At 35.2% G+C, this 16601-nt stretch overlaps 1 protein-coding gene across 4 annotated transcripts in view; it reads right to left on the bottom strand.

Annotated features, from left to right (window-relative positions):
- The window catches only part of LOC149814996 (diacylglycerol O-acyltransferase 1-like), a 152066-nt gene that overhangs the window by 33291 nt on the left and 102174 nt on the right, over positions 1-16601 (bottom strand). For 3 of the 4 annotated variants that reach the window (XM_089989304.1, XM_089989306.1, XM_089989308.1), the window contains one exon: positions 15741-15788. The exons of the other annotated variant lie outside the window; for it this stretch is intronic. In XM_089989304.1, the coding sequence (XP_089845430.1) occupies positions 15741-15788 (48 nt within the window). The remainder of the gene's footprint in view (positions 1-15740; positions 15789-16601) is intronic. 4 annotated transcript variants of the gene reach the window in all.

Genomic DNA, 16601 nt, shown 5'->3' with positions numbered 1-16601 from the left:
ATGATTTCGCTCATCGCATGCACTATTAGATGCATCCTCGTAGAGTATGCACTGGCATTTACCACTCTCCCTCTTACGATAAGAGATGAGTCAGTGGCTTAAACAATACATCCTCGACTAAGGAGAGGGATCCCTAGCAAGGATCCTGACTTTTCGAGTGAGTAGTCCTGCAAAGTAGACTTAGGATTTTTGGAAGTTACGCTAAAACATCAAAGACTACCCAAATCTACGTATTTGAAAAGTGGGTGCTTGTCTATTTCAGTTCGTACATCTGATACATCTCGAGTAACCCCAAATTGGGGCTCGAACGAACTTCTTGGCGGGGGTTCTGTTGAGAAACTCGTATCATGTTCATCAAGGCCAGTATTGAGCCATGTGAGGCATGCAGATACTTCGATAATAGATGAGATTCTAGAAAATCGCATGCCATAAGTTGGCACGGGTTGTCGACTGTTTCGAAAGATAACGAATATCAAAAGTTTGAGAAACATTACATCTTTACAAAACACTTCTGTTGGGGCTGTTGTACACGTGCACTGCTCGTTAATACTATGATGATCAGATGAGACGGTCATGTGACCTCGAACAGTGCTAAACGCACAATGTTGTAATCGCATAAAATGGTGATTGATCGCCTTCAAAGGCAAGATGCTCAAATGGTTGAAAGACCAGAACATATAGAATGGGTTGTGAGTTATGCAATGCTCGATGCACCCATTCGCCTTCTATTTCTGTCACGGGAGAGGATGGATCGATACAAAAACTTCAATTGACAGGTTGTTAACAACCACCCCACAGGCAAAGATCCGCCTCTCCAGTCATTGGAGTTAGGGGACGGCACTACCAGACATTATCCTACGTGGTAGATCCCATGGACTTCTGCAGAAGGTGGATGCATTCGTTGTCAAGTAACTGCCTTTGGGGAATCCTCTCTCAGCCAAAAGTCGTCCCCTTAAGAGTACATTCAACTAGCTATTCGGGTTATTGAAAATACATAGAATAATAGGCGCCCAAACTAGTCTCAGTTGTTTCTACGATTCGCGTCTGCACGTACCCGCAAGTCAGTTAACATTGAAACATAAGTTTGTTCACACTAGTTGATGGGTCATAAGACTTTCTAGTTGATTGGTAGTTCACATCTTACGATTGAATGAATCGTTATGTTGTATTTGACAGTTACATTGTTATCTGCTTTAACTGGTTAAACGCTTTAAACCATGGTTGCCAGTTGAGGAAGCGGGAAGCGATACGAGAAGCGGGAGCGTGAGGCACTTTCAAAATTTTAGGAAGCGTGGGACCACTTAAGAGCGAATCGAGAATCGTCTAGGAAGCGACTAGGAAGCGAGCCCGAAGCGAGAGGGAAGCGAAAAAAAAATAAATGAAAAATAAATGAAAATTTGAGGGAAGCGAGGGGGAAGTGTGCTTCCCATAAAAGGGAAGTGTCTTTCCCATTAAAGGGAAGTATGCTCCCCATAAAAAGAAAGTGTGCTTCCCTTTAAAAAAAGGCGCGTCCTCGCGCATTTTGAAAGCGCGACGTTTCGCGCTTCCCCACTTACCTAGGCACTTTCGGTAACTCTGCTTTAAATTGCTTAGCATGCTGAATCAAATGTACTTAATTCAGTTTCTTGTCGTCTCACTTGTGCACCTACCAGTTTTTCGCGAAACTGACCCATTTTATGGGCACAGGTGATGAATAGGTTGCAAGACAGGCGATGGCGCGATTGCAAGATGATCTCAGGATCCCACTGTTTCTGTTAGCAACTCACATTCAGGACTTTTGGGTTTTTGGGCAAGGGTTTCCTTAGGAAATCCTAATTTTCCTAATTTTGTACAACTTAAAGTATTTCTAATACAAATGGCTTATTAAAATGGTTGAAAGTTATTTCTGTTTGGTGAATGTGGATTTTAATGCTATCGCGCCCATGGAACTTGCCTTTTTTATTCAAAGAAAAAACATTTTCGTTGATTTGTTAAAAACTCTGAAAAGAAAAGAGAATTTTTTGGTCTTTTGACCCTTTTGAAAAGGTTTATAAGTTTGAAATTTTGGGGTGTTACAGTAGTGGTGGCCATTGCCCAGTACTCTACCTCTATAGATAAAAGAGAAATTTTTTGTGGTTTCTTAAATCTCGAAATGAGTGACACTCCAAGGAAAACACAAAAACCTGTTGTAGAAATACAATCATCGGGGTTACTCCCCCAATTAGAGTCAGTATAAGCAAGTAAATTAAGTAACGAAGAGGGGATAAGAATAGGCCTTTTGTGATGGTGCCTTTTAAGTATCTAATAATCCTCATATTTGCCGCCATGTGAATTGAAGTAGGGCCAGTCTGAAATTGACTTGCACTATGAATAACATGAGTAATATTTTGCCTTGTGATGGACAAATATGTAAGTGAACCTATGTCACATGGGTGCGGGGTGTGGCAAAAATAAAAAAATAATATATATATATATATATATAAGAGGGGTTCCCCTGGCACAGGTTTTTTTAAATTTTGCAGCCTATTTCATAGGGCAAATTTTAAAAAAAAAATCCAAGAAATGGACCAAAATAACCCTGGGTGCATTGACCGCACCCAGGGTCGGGTTGACCGCACCGGGTGCCGCACCCACGTCATGTCGACGCGGGTGAGGCACCTGTCTAGGCGAATCCCTATGACATAGAAGTGAACTAATCAATTGACGGTAAGGAGTGGGATTTTCTAAAGGAGTTTCATCATTGGCTCTCATCTTGGTGTTGATTATTTCTAGAGTCTTCACTTTCTTGTCATCAGTTAGACCAGATCGAGCAATAATGTCGGATGCAAGCTTCATCTGAGATATGACATACCCCTTTGGAGAATATGCCACTTCAATCCATAGAAAATACCTTAAAAAACCAAAGTCAGACATATCAAAATTTTCTTTGAGAATATTCTTAAGAGCAATGTCTTTTTTATCATTTTCAGTCATGATCATATCATCCACATACAACAATAAGATAGTAATGTGATCTCCTGCAGTTTTAACAAAAAAAGCAGTATGAATATAACAAGAGAAAAACCATTAACAAGAACTAATTTGCTAAATAAATCATACCAAGCTTTTGGAGCTTGTGTGAGACCATAAAGAGCTTTGTTAAGTTTTAGAATATTTCCTTTACCAATATCAAGACCCGACGGAGGATTCATAAACACTTCTTCACTAAGATTTTCATTTAAAGAAGCATTTTTAATATCAAGTTGATAGATAGGCCATTGTTTGTTGGATGCTAAAGTAATTAAAGTTCGTACAGTTGTCATCCTAGCTACCGGAGCAAAAGTTTCATCATAGTCGACTCCATATTCTTAGGCGTATCCCTTAGCAACTAACCTTGCTTTGTATCTTTCTAATGTCCCATCACTTTCGGTTTTGACCTTATATACCCATCTACACCCAATAGCCTTTTTGCCTAATGGTTGACTTATTATGGTCCAAGTATTTGCCTTCTTGAGAGCTTCTAGTTCTAATGTCATAGTGTCAATCCAATGTGAGCGTTGCATAGCTTCTTTAAAATTAAAAGGTTCATCATAGGAGTGTATGTATCATCATTAAGCAAGTTCTATATGTTGGAGAAAGAGTCATATGACATGAATTTTTGAGGAGGTCTACTGTTTCTAGAGGATCGCCTAAGTTGGGTTTCTTCAACTTGATCTTCTAAGGATAGAACTAGAGAGTATCTATCAAAAGCATTTTGGTGTTCATTTCCCTCACGCCGAGTATAAACATGAATGTCATTAGGGTTCTCACTATGAGAATCATCAATTATGGGAGACAAACTATGTCACATGGGTGCAGGTGCGGGTGCGGGGATTCGGCACTTTCAAAAAACCCGGGTGCGGGGGTGCAGCAGGGGCAAAAATGTAATATATATATATATATAAGTGGGTCCGTAGGTTCCCCCGACGCGGGTCCGGGGGTTTCCCCGACGCGGGTCGGGGTCCAATTTTTTTTGCTGGTGTGTTTGTTTGAAGACTCGTTACCCACGTTCTGCTTGTTGTGTACTTTGAGTCAATGGGACAAAATTGATGAAACGAAAGGATTGGCAATCTGATCGACCCAACTTGTTGTGTTCTGCTGACTGTCATGATTCAATCATGTCTGAAACTCCCTGGTCTTCACGAAAAAAAATATAAGCGCAAGGTTTGATGTGGTTTGTTGGAGAGAGAGTCTTCATGAGGCCTACGACTCTACTGCCACGCCATAGGATTCTTCAGATTTCATTTTATATACAGTTGCACGACAGCTAAAAGAAATTTATTGGATTGGACATGTGGAAAAAGAGAGGTCTACACAAGGCTACAGGAGCACCCATCTCGTCAGGAGAACAGTGAATACTAATAGCCAGCAAGGCTACCACCATCATTATCATTTATTATGGAGAGAGAAAATCCTTTACGAAAAAGAAGGATCTGGATTGAAAAGGCTCTTCAATTTTAGATGGTTTTAAAAGTTACATTTCTAGAGACATAAAGTTTATGGTTTTGTATATCATAACATATATAACCTTTTTTATTCTCACCATAGCCAATAAAAGCACATTCAAGAGCTTTTGGTGATAGTTTATCTTGGGATTAAAAGAAAACGTAACACTTGAAACCAAAAATTCTTAGTCTCGTAAAATTCGGAGATATTTTGAACAATTTTTCAAAAGGAGAAATAGTTTTAAGAGAAGAGGAAGGCATTCGATTTATGAGATAAGTTGCGATAAGAATGACTTCGGCCCAAAAGTTTATTGGAACACCTTTTGAAACAAGGAGAGTCGTTGTTTCAATGAGATGCCTATGCTTCCTCTCGGCAAGACCATTTTGTCAATCATGCGTCAACGGACCGATTCCAGCCATCCCTTGAGAAAAAGAACCCAAGCCGATGCTTTTGGATGCACGCGATAGAGCAAAAAAAAAAAAACCTAATTCAAGAACTAGGAAGCAGCAAACCCTAATCCCCCAGCCTCTCTCTCTCTGTGAAGATATTTTCTGAACTGAGTTTTGTTTTATATAATGTGAAATTACATACAGACACCCATCGTGTCAGTTTTTACATAAGAAAAAGACCATATTTTTTATTATTGCATTCAACGTTACCCATGCCCAAACCAAACCCTATAAGATCCGGGTATGGTGATAAATAATAAGACCCGATTAAGAGTCGAGTTCGACCAGAAGATCTAATTAATACAAGAACCAAGGTATAGCCTGTGAAATTTTATATCAGACCCTGACCTGAGTTTCCATTAAGACCTGCAATTTTTTAATGCAAAAATAATAAAAAAATATGTTTTTATTGAGTATCATTCAGGTCTGGTTCATATAGTTCTTATCGGGTTCAAGTACCCGATTAAAAATATGTGGGTTCAGCTCGACTTGTATAGGCTTGTTATATATATATATATATATATATATATATATATATATATATATATATATATATATATATATATATATATATATTATTTATTTTTATTTATTTTTATTTTTATTTTTATTTTTTTGCTCTACCCCCGCACCCGGGTTTTTGGAAGTGCTGCATCCCCGCCCCCTCACCCATGTGACATAGATTTGGATTCATATAGAAAGAGGCACCCGAATCAAAAATCCAAAAGAACATACCTGGGATTGATGATATTGCGGCACCGGAAATGGAAGGTATGGAGGAGTTGATTCTCATGAATTGTTGGAGAGCTTCGATGAGTTGTGTAATAGAGTCTTTTATGTCTCCATCATTCTTTGGTTCTTCATTTGAGATGCTTGAAGTCTCTCCAACAGAAGTCACCTTTTTCTTCAACTTAGGACAATCCAGTCGAACATGACCCAATTCATTGCAATGATGGCAAATAATCTTTCTTCCACCACCATTATTAGTTTTCCAAAAGTGAGGTGGTTTATAAGTCTTCACATTGTTTCCCGGTCTTGAAACTGCATGTACTTCATCAATATCCTTTTTTAAGGCCAAGCGAGTTTCGTCTTGGCATAAATCCACTAATATTTCACTAAGAGGGGTACAAGCCTTATGAAGAAGGGACCCTCTTAATTGTTCAAATTCGGGACGAATCCCATTAATAAATTGAAAGAATCTATCTCTTTCCATTTGCTCTAGCCTCATGGCAATAGCACTTCCTTAGAAGGGTGATTTCATCCCATAAAGATGATAGAGCACTATAGTAGTCTCTAATACTCATATCTCCTTGCTTAGTTTCTCTTATTTTTCTTGCAAAAAAAAGTGTCTAGCAAGGTCTCGTTGAGATACATACCTTTAATAAAAAACCAAGTTTCGTTTGCTCTCTTGAATTTTACAAGATTGACATATATTTTGAGCTGCACATTGTTCATGAACCATGTCAATATCTTGGCGTGCTCACTTTCCCAATGTTCCATCTTAGATTGGTATTCTTGAATAGCTTTGGCCTTCTCTTCTTCATTCAAGGCATTCTCTTCATTTTCCTCCTTTATAAGCTTTAGTTGTGGTTCCGGAACAGTTCCACACACATAACCCCAAAGTTTTTTACCTTAGAGATTATTTTCCATGGCGGCCGCCCACGTCCTATAATTTGTTCCATTCAACTTGAATGAAAGATCAATCTTTGAATCTTTGTCGGTCATTTTGGAGAAGAGTGATAAAGAGCAAAAAATAAGATGATAAAATATGTTACTCTTGAGAAGTCTTCAAATAGAGCTTTCACAACCAAGGCTTTGATAACATGTCACAAAATATAAGAGTCACAAAGTGAGTAGCAAATGCACAAGCACTCAAGCAAAGAGCCATTAATGAGAAAAAATAAAATAAGCCACTAAGTGGCAAAAACACAAAGTGAGAGAAAAAATATTGATCTTCTATTGAGAATAGACAAAACAAAATGGGACCCAAGGAAGTGCTCCCATAGAATCGTTGGAGCCCCTCCAACGGTCATATTTATGATCGTTGGAGGGGTCCAACGACTTTATGGTGGGACCCCTCCAATGATGAAAAAGAAAAAGGAAAAAAAGAAAAGGAGAAAAAGAAAAAAGAAAGAAAGAAAGAAAAGAAAAACATATTCTAAGAGGAATATGCGTGTTACATGGAAAAGACTATTTTACCCCTAGTGGGTATTACAAAATATATATATCTAGGTACACACATATATATAGAGAGAGAGAGAAAGTACAATACAATTTAACACTTCCCTCCTTCATAGATCCATGCCTCTTCCCTTAGAGGATGTTGCCAAAATATGACAAGAAACTCATCTTGGCATGATAAAAGGAGGAGATGAAGTATTAGCCGTATCTAAGCCCGGCAATCATATTAAGACTTATAAACCTCTACACTTTGGGAAGCAAAATGGCTATAATGGAGGCTATAGGAAAGTCATTTGCCATCATTGTCATGAACCGAGACATATCCGGCCTAATTGTCCTAAGTTATATGAAACCCCAAAGAACAAAGTTGCTTCCGTCGAAAAAGCTACACCAAGGAAGGAAGAACCAACCAAAGGAAAGGATTTTTTTTTCGCTTGCTCAATTATCGAAGGCACTTCAAATTCTACTCAAATACCCATCTACATCGGGTGCCGCAATTGCCTCTTCTTCACCTCCAGGTATGTTTTCTTGGATCCTTGACTTGGGAGTCTTTTTTCATATGACACCTCTTGAGAATGGTTTATCCAACTTATGCACTAACTCAAAAACCTCTTATGTTTCAAATGTCGATGGAACATCTTTACAAATTAAAAGTATTGGAACTTTAAACTCTTCTAAAAACTTTTTTTTTGCCAAATGTAAGAGTTGTTCCACAACTAAATTAAAATCTTCTTTTTGTTTCTCAAATTTTCGATCATGAATATGGAATCTCCTTTTTATGTAAGGGTTACTCTGTGCAGGATCTCCAGTCCGGGAAGCCGATTGAGCAAGGCCATAAGAAGGGAGATCTCTACTACATGAACTATTTAAATCTTCCTACCAACTTTTTTTGTAATTATGTCCGAGATAAAAATATTGAAACTTGTCATAAAAGACTTAGACATCCAAGTTTATCCAAGATATACCTTTTTTCTTTTGAGAAAAAATTTTGTAATAAGAAAAAATTTGCTAGTAAGGATTGTATCTTTGAAAAAATGAAATCTACTCATTTTCCAAATAGAACTTTTGTTTCTAAGAGACCTTTTGAATTAGTGCATTCGGATGTTCGGGAACCTTCTCCCGTCATATCAAAAGGAGGATACTCATATTATGTGACCTTTATTGATGATTTCACTAGATATGTATGGATATACTTTCTTAATTTCAAATCCGATGTCTTCTCCTTCTTTAAAAAATTTCATATGATTGTCCAAAATCAATTTTCAAGCAACATCTCTATTCTTAGATCCAATTCAGGTGGTGAATATTTGTCAAATGAATTTTAAAGTTATTTAGAATCAAATAGAATTTGTCATCAAAAATCATGTCCTAGAACCCCCAAATAAAATGGATTAGCCGAAAAAAAACAAAGATACTTCCTATAAACCACTAGGACACTACTTATTTTTAAAGACATTCCAAAAAGTTTTTAGGTCGAGGTCGCTCTAACATCAACCTATTTAATAAATAGAATGGTCTCATCGTCCTTACAAAACATATCCCCTTATGAAAAATTATTTGAAAGAACACCCGACTTCAATAGATTAAGGATCTTTGGTTGTAAGTGCTTTGTCTTTTTTCATAAAAGAGATAAATTGTCTCCAAAAGTTGAATATGTATTCTTAAGTTATTGAGAAAACCAAAAAGAATATAGATGTTTTGACCCCAAAAACAACAAACTATATGTTTCTAAAGATGTAATCCTTTTAGAAAATGAAAATGGTTTTGAGAAGACCAAAGACAACGATGAAGTCGAATATACTTTTTTATTTGATCTTTTACCTTCAGAAGAGTTGAACTCTTGTGCTAATTTCGTGAATGACGGAGGGGATAATGCCCTAAATGTCAATGAAAATGATAATGAGAATATAGAATAAGAAATACATATAAATGATGATATTGTTGATAGACCTATACAAACTTATACCCGGCGTAATCAAAGAAATCCTCTAAATACTTTAGAAAAATATTCTCAAAATTCAAACTTAGAGGAAACCACTCTTAAGAGATCCAATCGGATTTTCAATTCACTAAGTAGATTTGTTTCCTATGACACATTAACACCAAAATATAGGTCATGTTTTGTAAAACCCATAATTTTTAAGGATTATTAATAAATAAAGAACTCATTTTTTATCTCCAAATTAGAAATGTGTTTTTAGCTTTTGAATTTCATTTATTGATATATTGCATGTTCATTTGTTCATTTATGGCCAATCAGGGCATAATTTGCATAAATAGAACTATTTCTGACTATAAATCACTATTTATATATATATATATATTATATTTAAATATATTTTTGATGGAATTTGTAAAGTATTAGAGTGTATTTGTATGTTAAGTGGCTCTTGATAATGGTTTATAGGGTAATTTACTATTTTTGGTTAATCTTAGTATAATTGACATTTTTTTAGTTTTTGACATTTGTGATCGCAAGCGAAGGGTTTGTTGCATTGCTTGGGTAGCGGTCATTGCGGACTTCGAAACCCCTCAGTCTTTTGGGTTTCGATTCATTGTTCTTCATGTTGTTAAGGTAAGATACCTTAACTAAACTTGTAAAGAGCATGTATAAGCATTAATAATGTAAGCAAATTATGCACACACACACCGCACTTAAGTGTGGATCTCTAGGACTGTTATATATATATATATTCAAACTGTCTATGTTGTGTTGCAACACTGCATGTGCACACACGCCACTTAGTTGTAGATATCTAGGATTGTTGTGATTGTAGTTTGAAAATCATGCTGAGCGTGATTTGAATATATGAGAATAGAAGTGTTTTTCTTATTGTGGTTCAAGAGATCATGCACATCATGATTTTAGATAGCGAAATATGGAGTGTGTTTGTTGCATGTACATGTTTCAGCATGCATTATTGAAATGAACGTTGCATGATTGATGTGATACATAACTAAATTAAATTGCTTATGTGAAATGATATTTTTGTAAAACATGCCATATATGTTATGAATGAATCATGTACAAAAGCATGTGCGATAGAATCATGTTTATGATAGGATTATGCAAATACCGTTATGCATGGACAGATATGTCCCATGCTCTTATGAATAAATCATGATTTAAGTGAATTATATGTTAATGCTATTAATATATATACTATGTGTGAGACATTATGCATGAAAAGATTGAAAAGACGTGTTTATGTTCATATTGAATCACAGGTCAGGGTCTAGACCCGTAATCATGTATTCTTGTATTCCTTTCATTAATGGCACATATGTAATTATTCTTTCTTGTAAAAGGGTATTTTCGTACCCTAAATTTTTGTACTAGTAACAGCATATAATGACAAGATTAGTAGCCAATTCCTTTATTGAGAATCTGGATTTCTCTGCAACTCCTCTCTCTCACTCTGTTCCTCACCCTTCACGCATGGTAAAACTCTGGATTTTATAAAATATAACATGGTATCAGAGCCACGCTAGAGTTGGATCTGGGATTGCTTCCAAAAGGAATGTCTAGAAAGATCGTTCAGTCTCCCAAGTGAGAAAATTGATTTCCAATATCATCCTGCTTCTCAACCTTGAACAGACCAATATCTTTCTGCTTCTCAATCTTAATCAGACCTGATCAAAATCAGATCTGATCACATTTTGTCATTAACCAATTCTGTCTCGCCACCTTAATTCCCAAGATATTTCTACATCATCTTCTTGATAATCAGATTTGATCACATTTCTCTGCTATTAATAGATTCTATGTTGCCTTCTTAATTCTTAACCTAGTTCTAAACCATGTTGTTGATCATATTTGATCAGAATTGGATCTGATCACGTAATCGGTTGCCTATCAACCTCGTTAATCCTTTCTTGATCAGATCTTATCAGATTCAGATCTGGCTCCATTTGCCATTTGACATTTTCATCCTTGAACAGCGTTAAATCAATATCAATAACAGAGTTGGGCTTTACTTATGTGTTCATTTTAAATTTTTGTACTTAGTGCTTACATATTTATTCAAATCTGGATAATTACAGATCTGATCAGAATTCAATATCTGATCTAAATTAGATACCAAATTTGGGATTTTGTTTAATTTTTTTTATTTAATGTTTATTGTCCTACACATAGCTTGATATAGTACTTCAAAAAAAAGGAAGGTTCAAGTTACTTTAGTCATTTGCGTGACTATTCTATCAGCAAAAAAGAGAGAGAGAGAGAGGAGATATAGAGAAATCCTGATTCCCAATACAGGAATCGACTACTAATCTTGTCATTATATGTTGTTACTAATACAAAATTTTAGGGTACTAAAATACCCTTTTACAATAAAGAATAACTACATATGTGCCATTAATGAAAGGAATATAGAAATACATGATTATGTGTCTAGACCCTGACCCGTGATCCGATGTGAACACAAACACGTCTTTTCATCTCTGCAACTCCTCTCTCTCTCTGTTCCTCGCCCTTCACGCATGGTTAAACTCTGGATTTTATAAAATCTAACAATGCTTGTTTTGCATATTGATTCATGTGGTGAAACATGCATATATGACTTTTATCTTGTGTGCAAATCTCGAAATAAGTAAGAGTTACGTATATTGACGTTTAGTTGTTTCGTATTATGAAATTCATGTTTTGTTTAGGCATGCTTCGAGATTTAATCTATGAACACGTGACAAACTTTTTAGTTCAAAAGTGAATTATGGTTCTGCACTCAATCCAAGACCCATATTAATTAGGATCTGATCCAGTTTGAGATTCATATGGATATTGGATATGGATTTCGATATTGAATATGGATTTGGATCTTGGATCCAAAACCAGATCTAAAATCCAAGTCCAACGAATTGAAAGTTTTGAATTCAATATATAAGTTAAATTGAATGAAATTCGAAGTTAAAAAGACTCTCAAAGGGGTGAGACATCCTCTGGAACTTTTTGAAAAATTATTATTTAATAAATAATAATTAATTAATTAATTATAAAACTTTAATTAATTCCGAAAATCTGTTTTGATATGGCAGAGTTCTACATTTGTGGAACTCTACCGAAAATTTAGGGATTCTAGAGGGGGGTGCCACCCTCTAGAAGAGCCCATATATAGTTAAAAAAAGTAAAAACAATAAAAATTCTAATTTGTTGAAATAGTAGAAAGGAGGTTAGGGATAGAGTTCTACACTGGTAGAACTCTATCAGCAAGCCAAAACTGGACTCTAGAGGGGCGTCACCCTCTAGAGAAGCTCATCCACTATAAAAACTCAAAAAAAAAAAGAGAAAGAAAGAGAGAGAGAAAATTGTGGTAGATGAGAGAGAAAGGGAAAAGAGGAAGGAAAGAAGGGAAGAGGACTTCCTTCCGTTCCGATCGTCCGACGTTATTTCCGGACTCTTTTTCCTTTTTCAAATGCTGAAAATATCTTCACTATAACATGCTAAAATGCTGAAAAAAACTGTTACTCATCTTAACAGAAAATCAGGTTTTCTTTTCTTTTAACAGCTAAGGATTTTAGCGTATGCACATAGGCCTTAATGGCAAATTTTAAAACACAGTTAATTAGCATACTGATAACAACAAAAAATTAATTTCAGCTGCATAAATAAAACACTCAACAGATCTGAATAAAGGCCTATAGGATAGGCTGCACACATATATAAACATTGTTGATGACAATTTACAACACAGTAAATTTCAGAAACAGTCATATTTGTGCATGAATAGAAACCCTTTTAATGACAGTTTGCACACGTAAACAATGATGAAAACTAACTTCATATCGCTGCCCACTATGACCGAAAAAGCAGCACCACTTTGTGGTACAGCCAACCAATTTTCAGTGTTATTAAAAACGTAAAACGAATCAGTTTTGCAAGCATATTTATATCAACAACTATATATTAAAAAAGTCAACAAGCTGGGGCTTTGCAACAGATCTGGTTTTGGATCTGATCTGATCCAACACCGGACTTTGAATGGGTCAGCCAAATGTACAGTCAGTCCCATATATATATATATATATATATATATATATATATATATATATATATATATATATATATATATATATATATATATACAAGGATCGACCCCTTGAATGTCGCAGCCATGGTTTGGGATCGTACTTGACCCAAACCAGGCCTGCTGCAGGTCCAGCATATATATATATATATATATATATATATATATATATATATATATATATATATATATATATATATATATATATATTAAGCAAGCTATTGTTATAAAATCAAAAGTTTGAACATGAATAAACAAAACATGAGCCCTCAATACATCAAAAATCAAGATTCCTACCCTCGTGCATCAATACATGTGATTGAACATGCTAAAAAAAATCAGATTTATTGTCTCCATCTAAAATCCCCACATAAGTTTGATTTAGACTTTTTCTCCCCATTCGAATTGGTAGAAGCTTTCATATCAAAATTTTATTTAATATCATTAGGTTGGTGAAAATTGTTTTTTTTATATTGTCTTATGACCTCTATTTTATTGCCGAGCTTATACTGTGAGGATCATGAGCAAGCTGCCCATGCTTGGTTTTGTCTATGATATGGTTTTTTGATGATGCCATATAGGCCGGCATCGAAACAACCTTGAAATTTCAATTTTGATCAATGTTAGCATTATATCAAAAAAAAATTGTATGCTGTCATGATTAGGTTGAATATTAAATTGTTTTTATTACTGCCATACGATCTGATATAATGTTGTAAAATGTGTTGTAATTATGAATTATGTGGGCAGTTGTGAGGTAGACTAGTGTTGCACATTTTTTTGTGCAAGACTGTTCGTTGTCCACTGCTTTTGGCTGCATGTTCATGTATGAGAAACATGTTGTCAATAGCATGCTAGTGTTGTTTGTGCATGAGGGCCGCATAACTTTGGCTCGGTAGTTATGTGTTGTATCTCAATCATGCTCAAATTGGCAAAAGTTTATTGGTTATGTATCCTCATGAAATTGAATATTATGTTGACATAAAGGTACATATCATGAACACGTAATTTTTTAAGTTATTTTAATGTTTCATTAACATGATCATGTGCATGTTTGGATGTTATGCATGAGATGAATCATGTTGAAAAAATGCTTGTTGCAAGCAAGTGTTCATATGCATATATAAATTATTTTATATGTACATTTTTGTTGTGTGTGAATGAATGTGCAATGTGAACATGTTTCAATAGTTATGTGTGTGCATGTTCACTGAGAATTTTGCTTAAGATGCATTGGTGGTCAGATGTGAACCACTGTAGACTATGTGGGCGAGGAGCATGTGTAGTTCCAAGATTAGTGTTATGCATTACAAAATTAACTTTTGAAATTATTGGCTTTCTAAATTAATTGCACTGTTAAATTTGTAACGAGCAAAGTTCCATGTTGTGTTTTGCATGTTGAATTGCAAAACAATTCTTTTGTATAGAATTTGATTTTTGGTTAAAAAGATAAGAGGCATAAAGTGTAATTAATGTTTTTCTTCCTGAATGTCCCTTCCACAGTGTAGGAATCCTGGATGACAGTTTTGGAGAAACCGTGAAGATACTAAAACTCTTTGTATGATTGTTCCTTAAACCCAATATAGTGGTTCGTCTTCCGACCACGGTTTTAGAGAGTTTTCGGTCACTTTGCTTGGAGGTGGTGTTGTGACACAACTGTTGTTATTGGTATACCAAGAAAGTTACATCAGTAAATATTGATTTGCTTGATATCTCAACATTAAATATTGATTTCTAATGTTCCGATGGATGATGTTGATTCTTGATATCGGTCGAGGAACAAGTGTGGAACCGAATAATAAAAAAAAATGTGTGTTAAGCTACAACTGAGAATCTATAACTTCGAGAATTTGTGGTGCCCATTTTAAGTATCTGCGGGTTTTAGTAAAAAGTGTAACAAAAATTGTGTGCATTTAATAGAGAGATGAATGCAAAAGAGAACTCCAATAATAACATAATAAATCGTTTATGCATATTTATTGTTCTACATTAGTTCATGCATTCTTGTTTTGTTTCATATGAGATATTGTTATTGCATGATAATTGTTTTTAAATGCTTGAATGGTAATTAAATTATGAGATTGTTGTAGTTAGGTTTCTCTGAAAACTTGCATAAATTTGATTTATGCTTTTTCTTGCTTATTTGGATTTTTAGATAAATTCGTATAAAGAATCTTTGATTCTTACCCATTACTCCCTATGTTTTTCACAGGATCTGGAGTTCAGTGATGAGGACGATTACCACAAAGAGCCTACGAGACTGCGTGACTTACTTCTATGATTCTTGGACAGTGTGGCTCTATGATTTTAAATTGTAATTTAATTATGTTCTTCGACTTTGAATTTTGATTAATAAAGTTTGTTATTTTGATTGGATGGTTCAATATAGAGATCCCTTGTGATTTAGAAGTTGTTAAGTCTGTGAGGCTTCGGAGCCTTGGGTTCTGGTTTTCGCAATTGTTTAAAAAAAAAAAGCATCCACTTTTCAATGGGGATGAGTTGGGGTCGTTGCAGCCACTATGGAGGCTCAGCCCCTCGGTGATTCATATCTGAGACCTCTAGGGTAATAGGCAAAAAAGTGATAAGAACTGTATGAAAAGCAACAACATTAAACGAGAAATTCAGTCATAGAACAAAATACCTCATGGAATATCGATGAAAGAAGGAAAACAATCACAACTGCAACTCCCTGTAACCACAAAGTATACACAAACGTAGCTTCAAAAGATATACATCCTGGATGATAGCTCCAGTCAATGCTATGAGCAGAACAGTTAAACATTACAAGAAGTTATAGAAGAGGCAAGCAAATTGTACCATATTTTATCCAATTACCTTTACACAAAGCAGCCAAATCAGAGGATTACTATGTTAATTGTTATACACATGCAGTCAACAAGACATAACTGAGATAAATGAGAGCAGATTTGGATGTTCGCTATAATCATGTGCATAGGTCATATATCTTTTTAGCAACAAAAAAGAGATAAATGATCTTTTACTATTGTTTTATACAAACTGCTACCTAAAAATACATCAGAAATGCAGTCGTATATCTGTCAGGGCGGCAGTAGGGATGAGCTCGACTCAGGCAGTCCATGTTTGGACTTAGAAAATGAACCCCTCTAATGGTCTTTGCCAATAGATACACTTAAGCTTAGGGCCAGCTCAGCAAGCTTTATTGGGTTGGCTTGTCCATCCCAACGAATGCTGTAAGCATTTAATTGTACATATCGGGCATTGCATTTCTTGATTGTTTTCACCATCTCTCTACTCTAGTATCATATTTGTTAAGTTATATATATATATATATATTACCATACATATATATTTGTTTCATATTGTACATATGTACATATATTTTATTTATAATGACGTAATAGGTAATACCCCCTACGGGTTTTTTCTTTAATGAAATATGTGGAAATACAAAATGAGGGCCTCTAAGGGTTTACAAGATCATAAACACAAAGTGCACATGCACATACACAAGTCCAACTAA

Source organism: Nuphar pumila, chromosome 15 (assembly GCF_984573655.1).
Source record: "Nuphar pumila chromosome 15, dmNupPumi1.hap1.1, whole genome shotgun sequence".
In the NCBI taxonomy this organism is placed as follows: Eukaryota; Viridiplantae; Streptophyta; class Magnoliopsida; order Nymphaeales; family Nymphaeaceae; genus Nuphar; species Nuphar pumila.
This window is presented reverse-complemented; position numbering and strand designations above follow the sequence as displayed.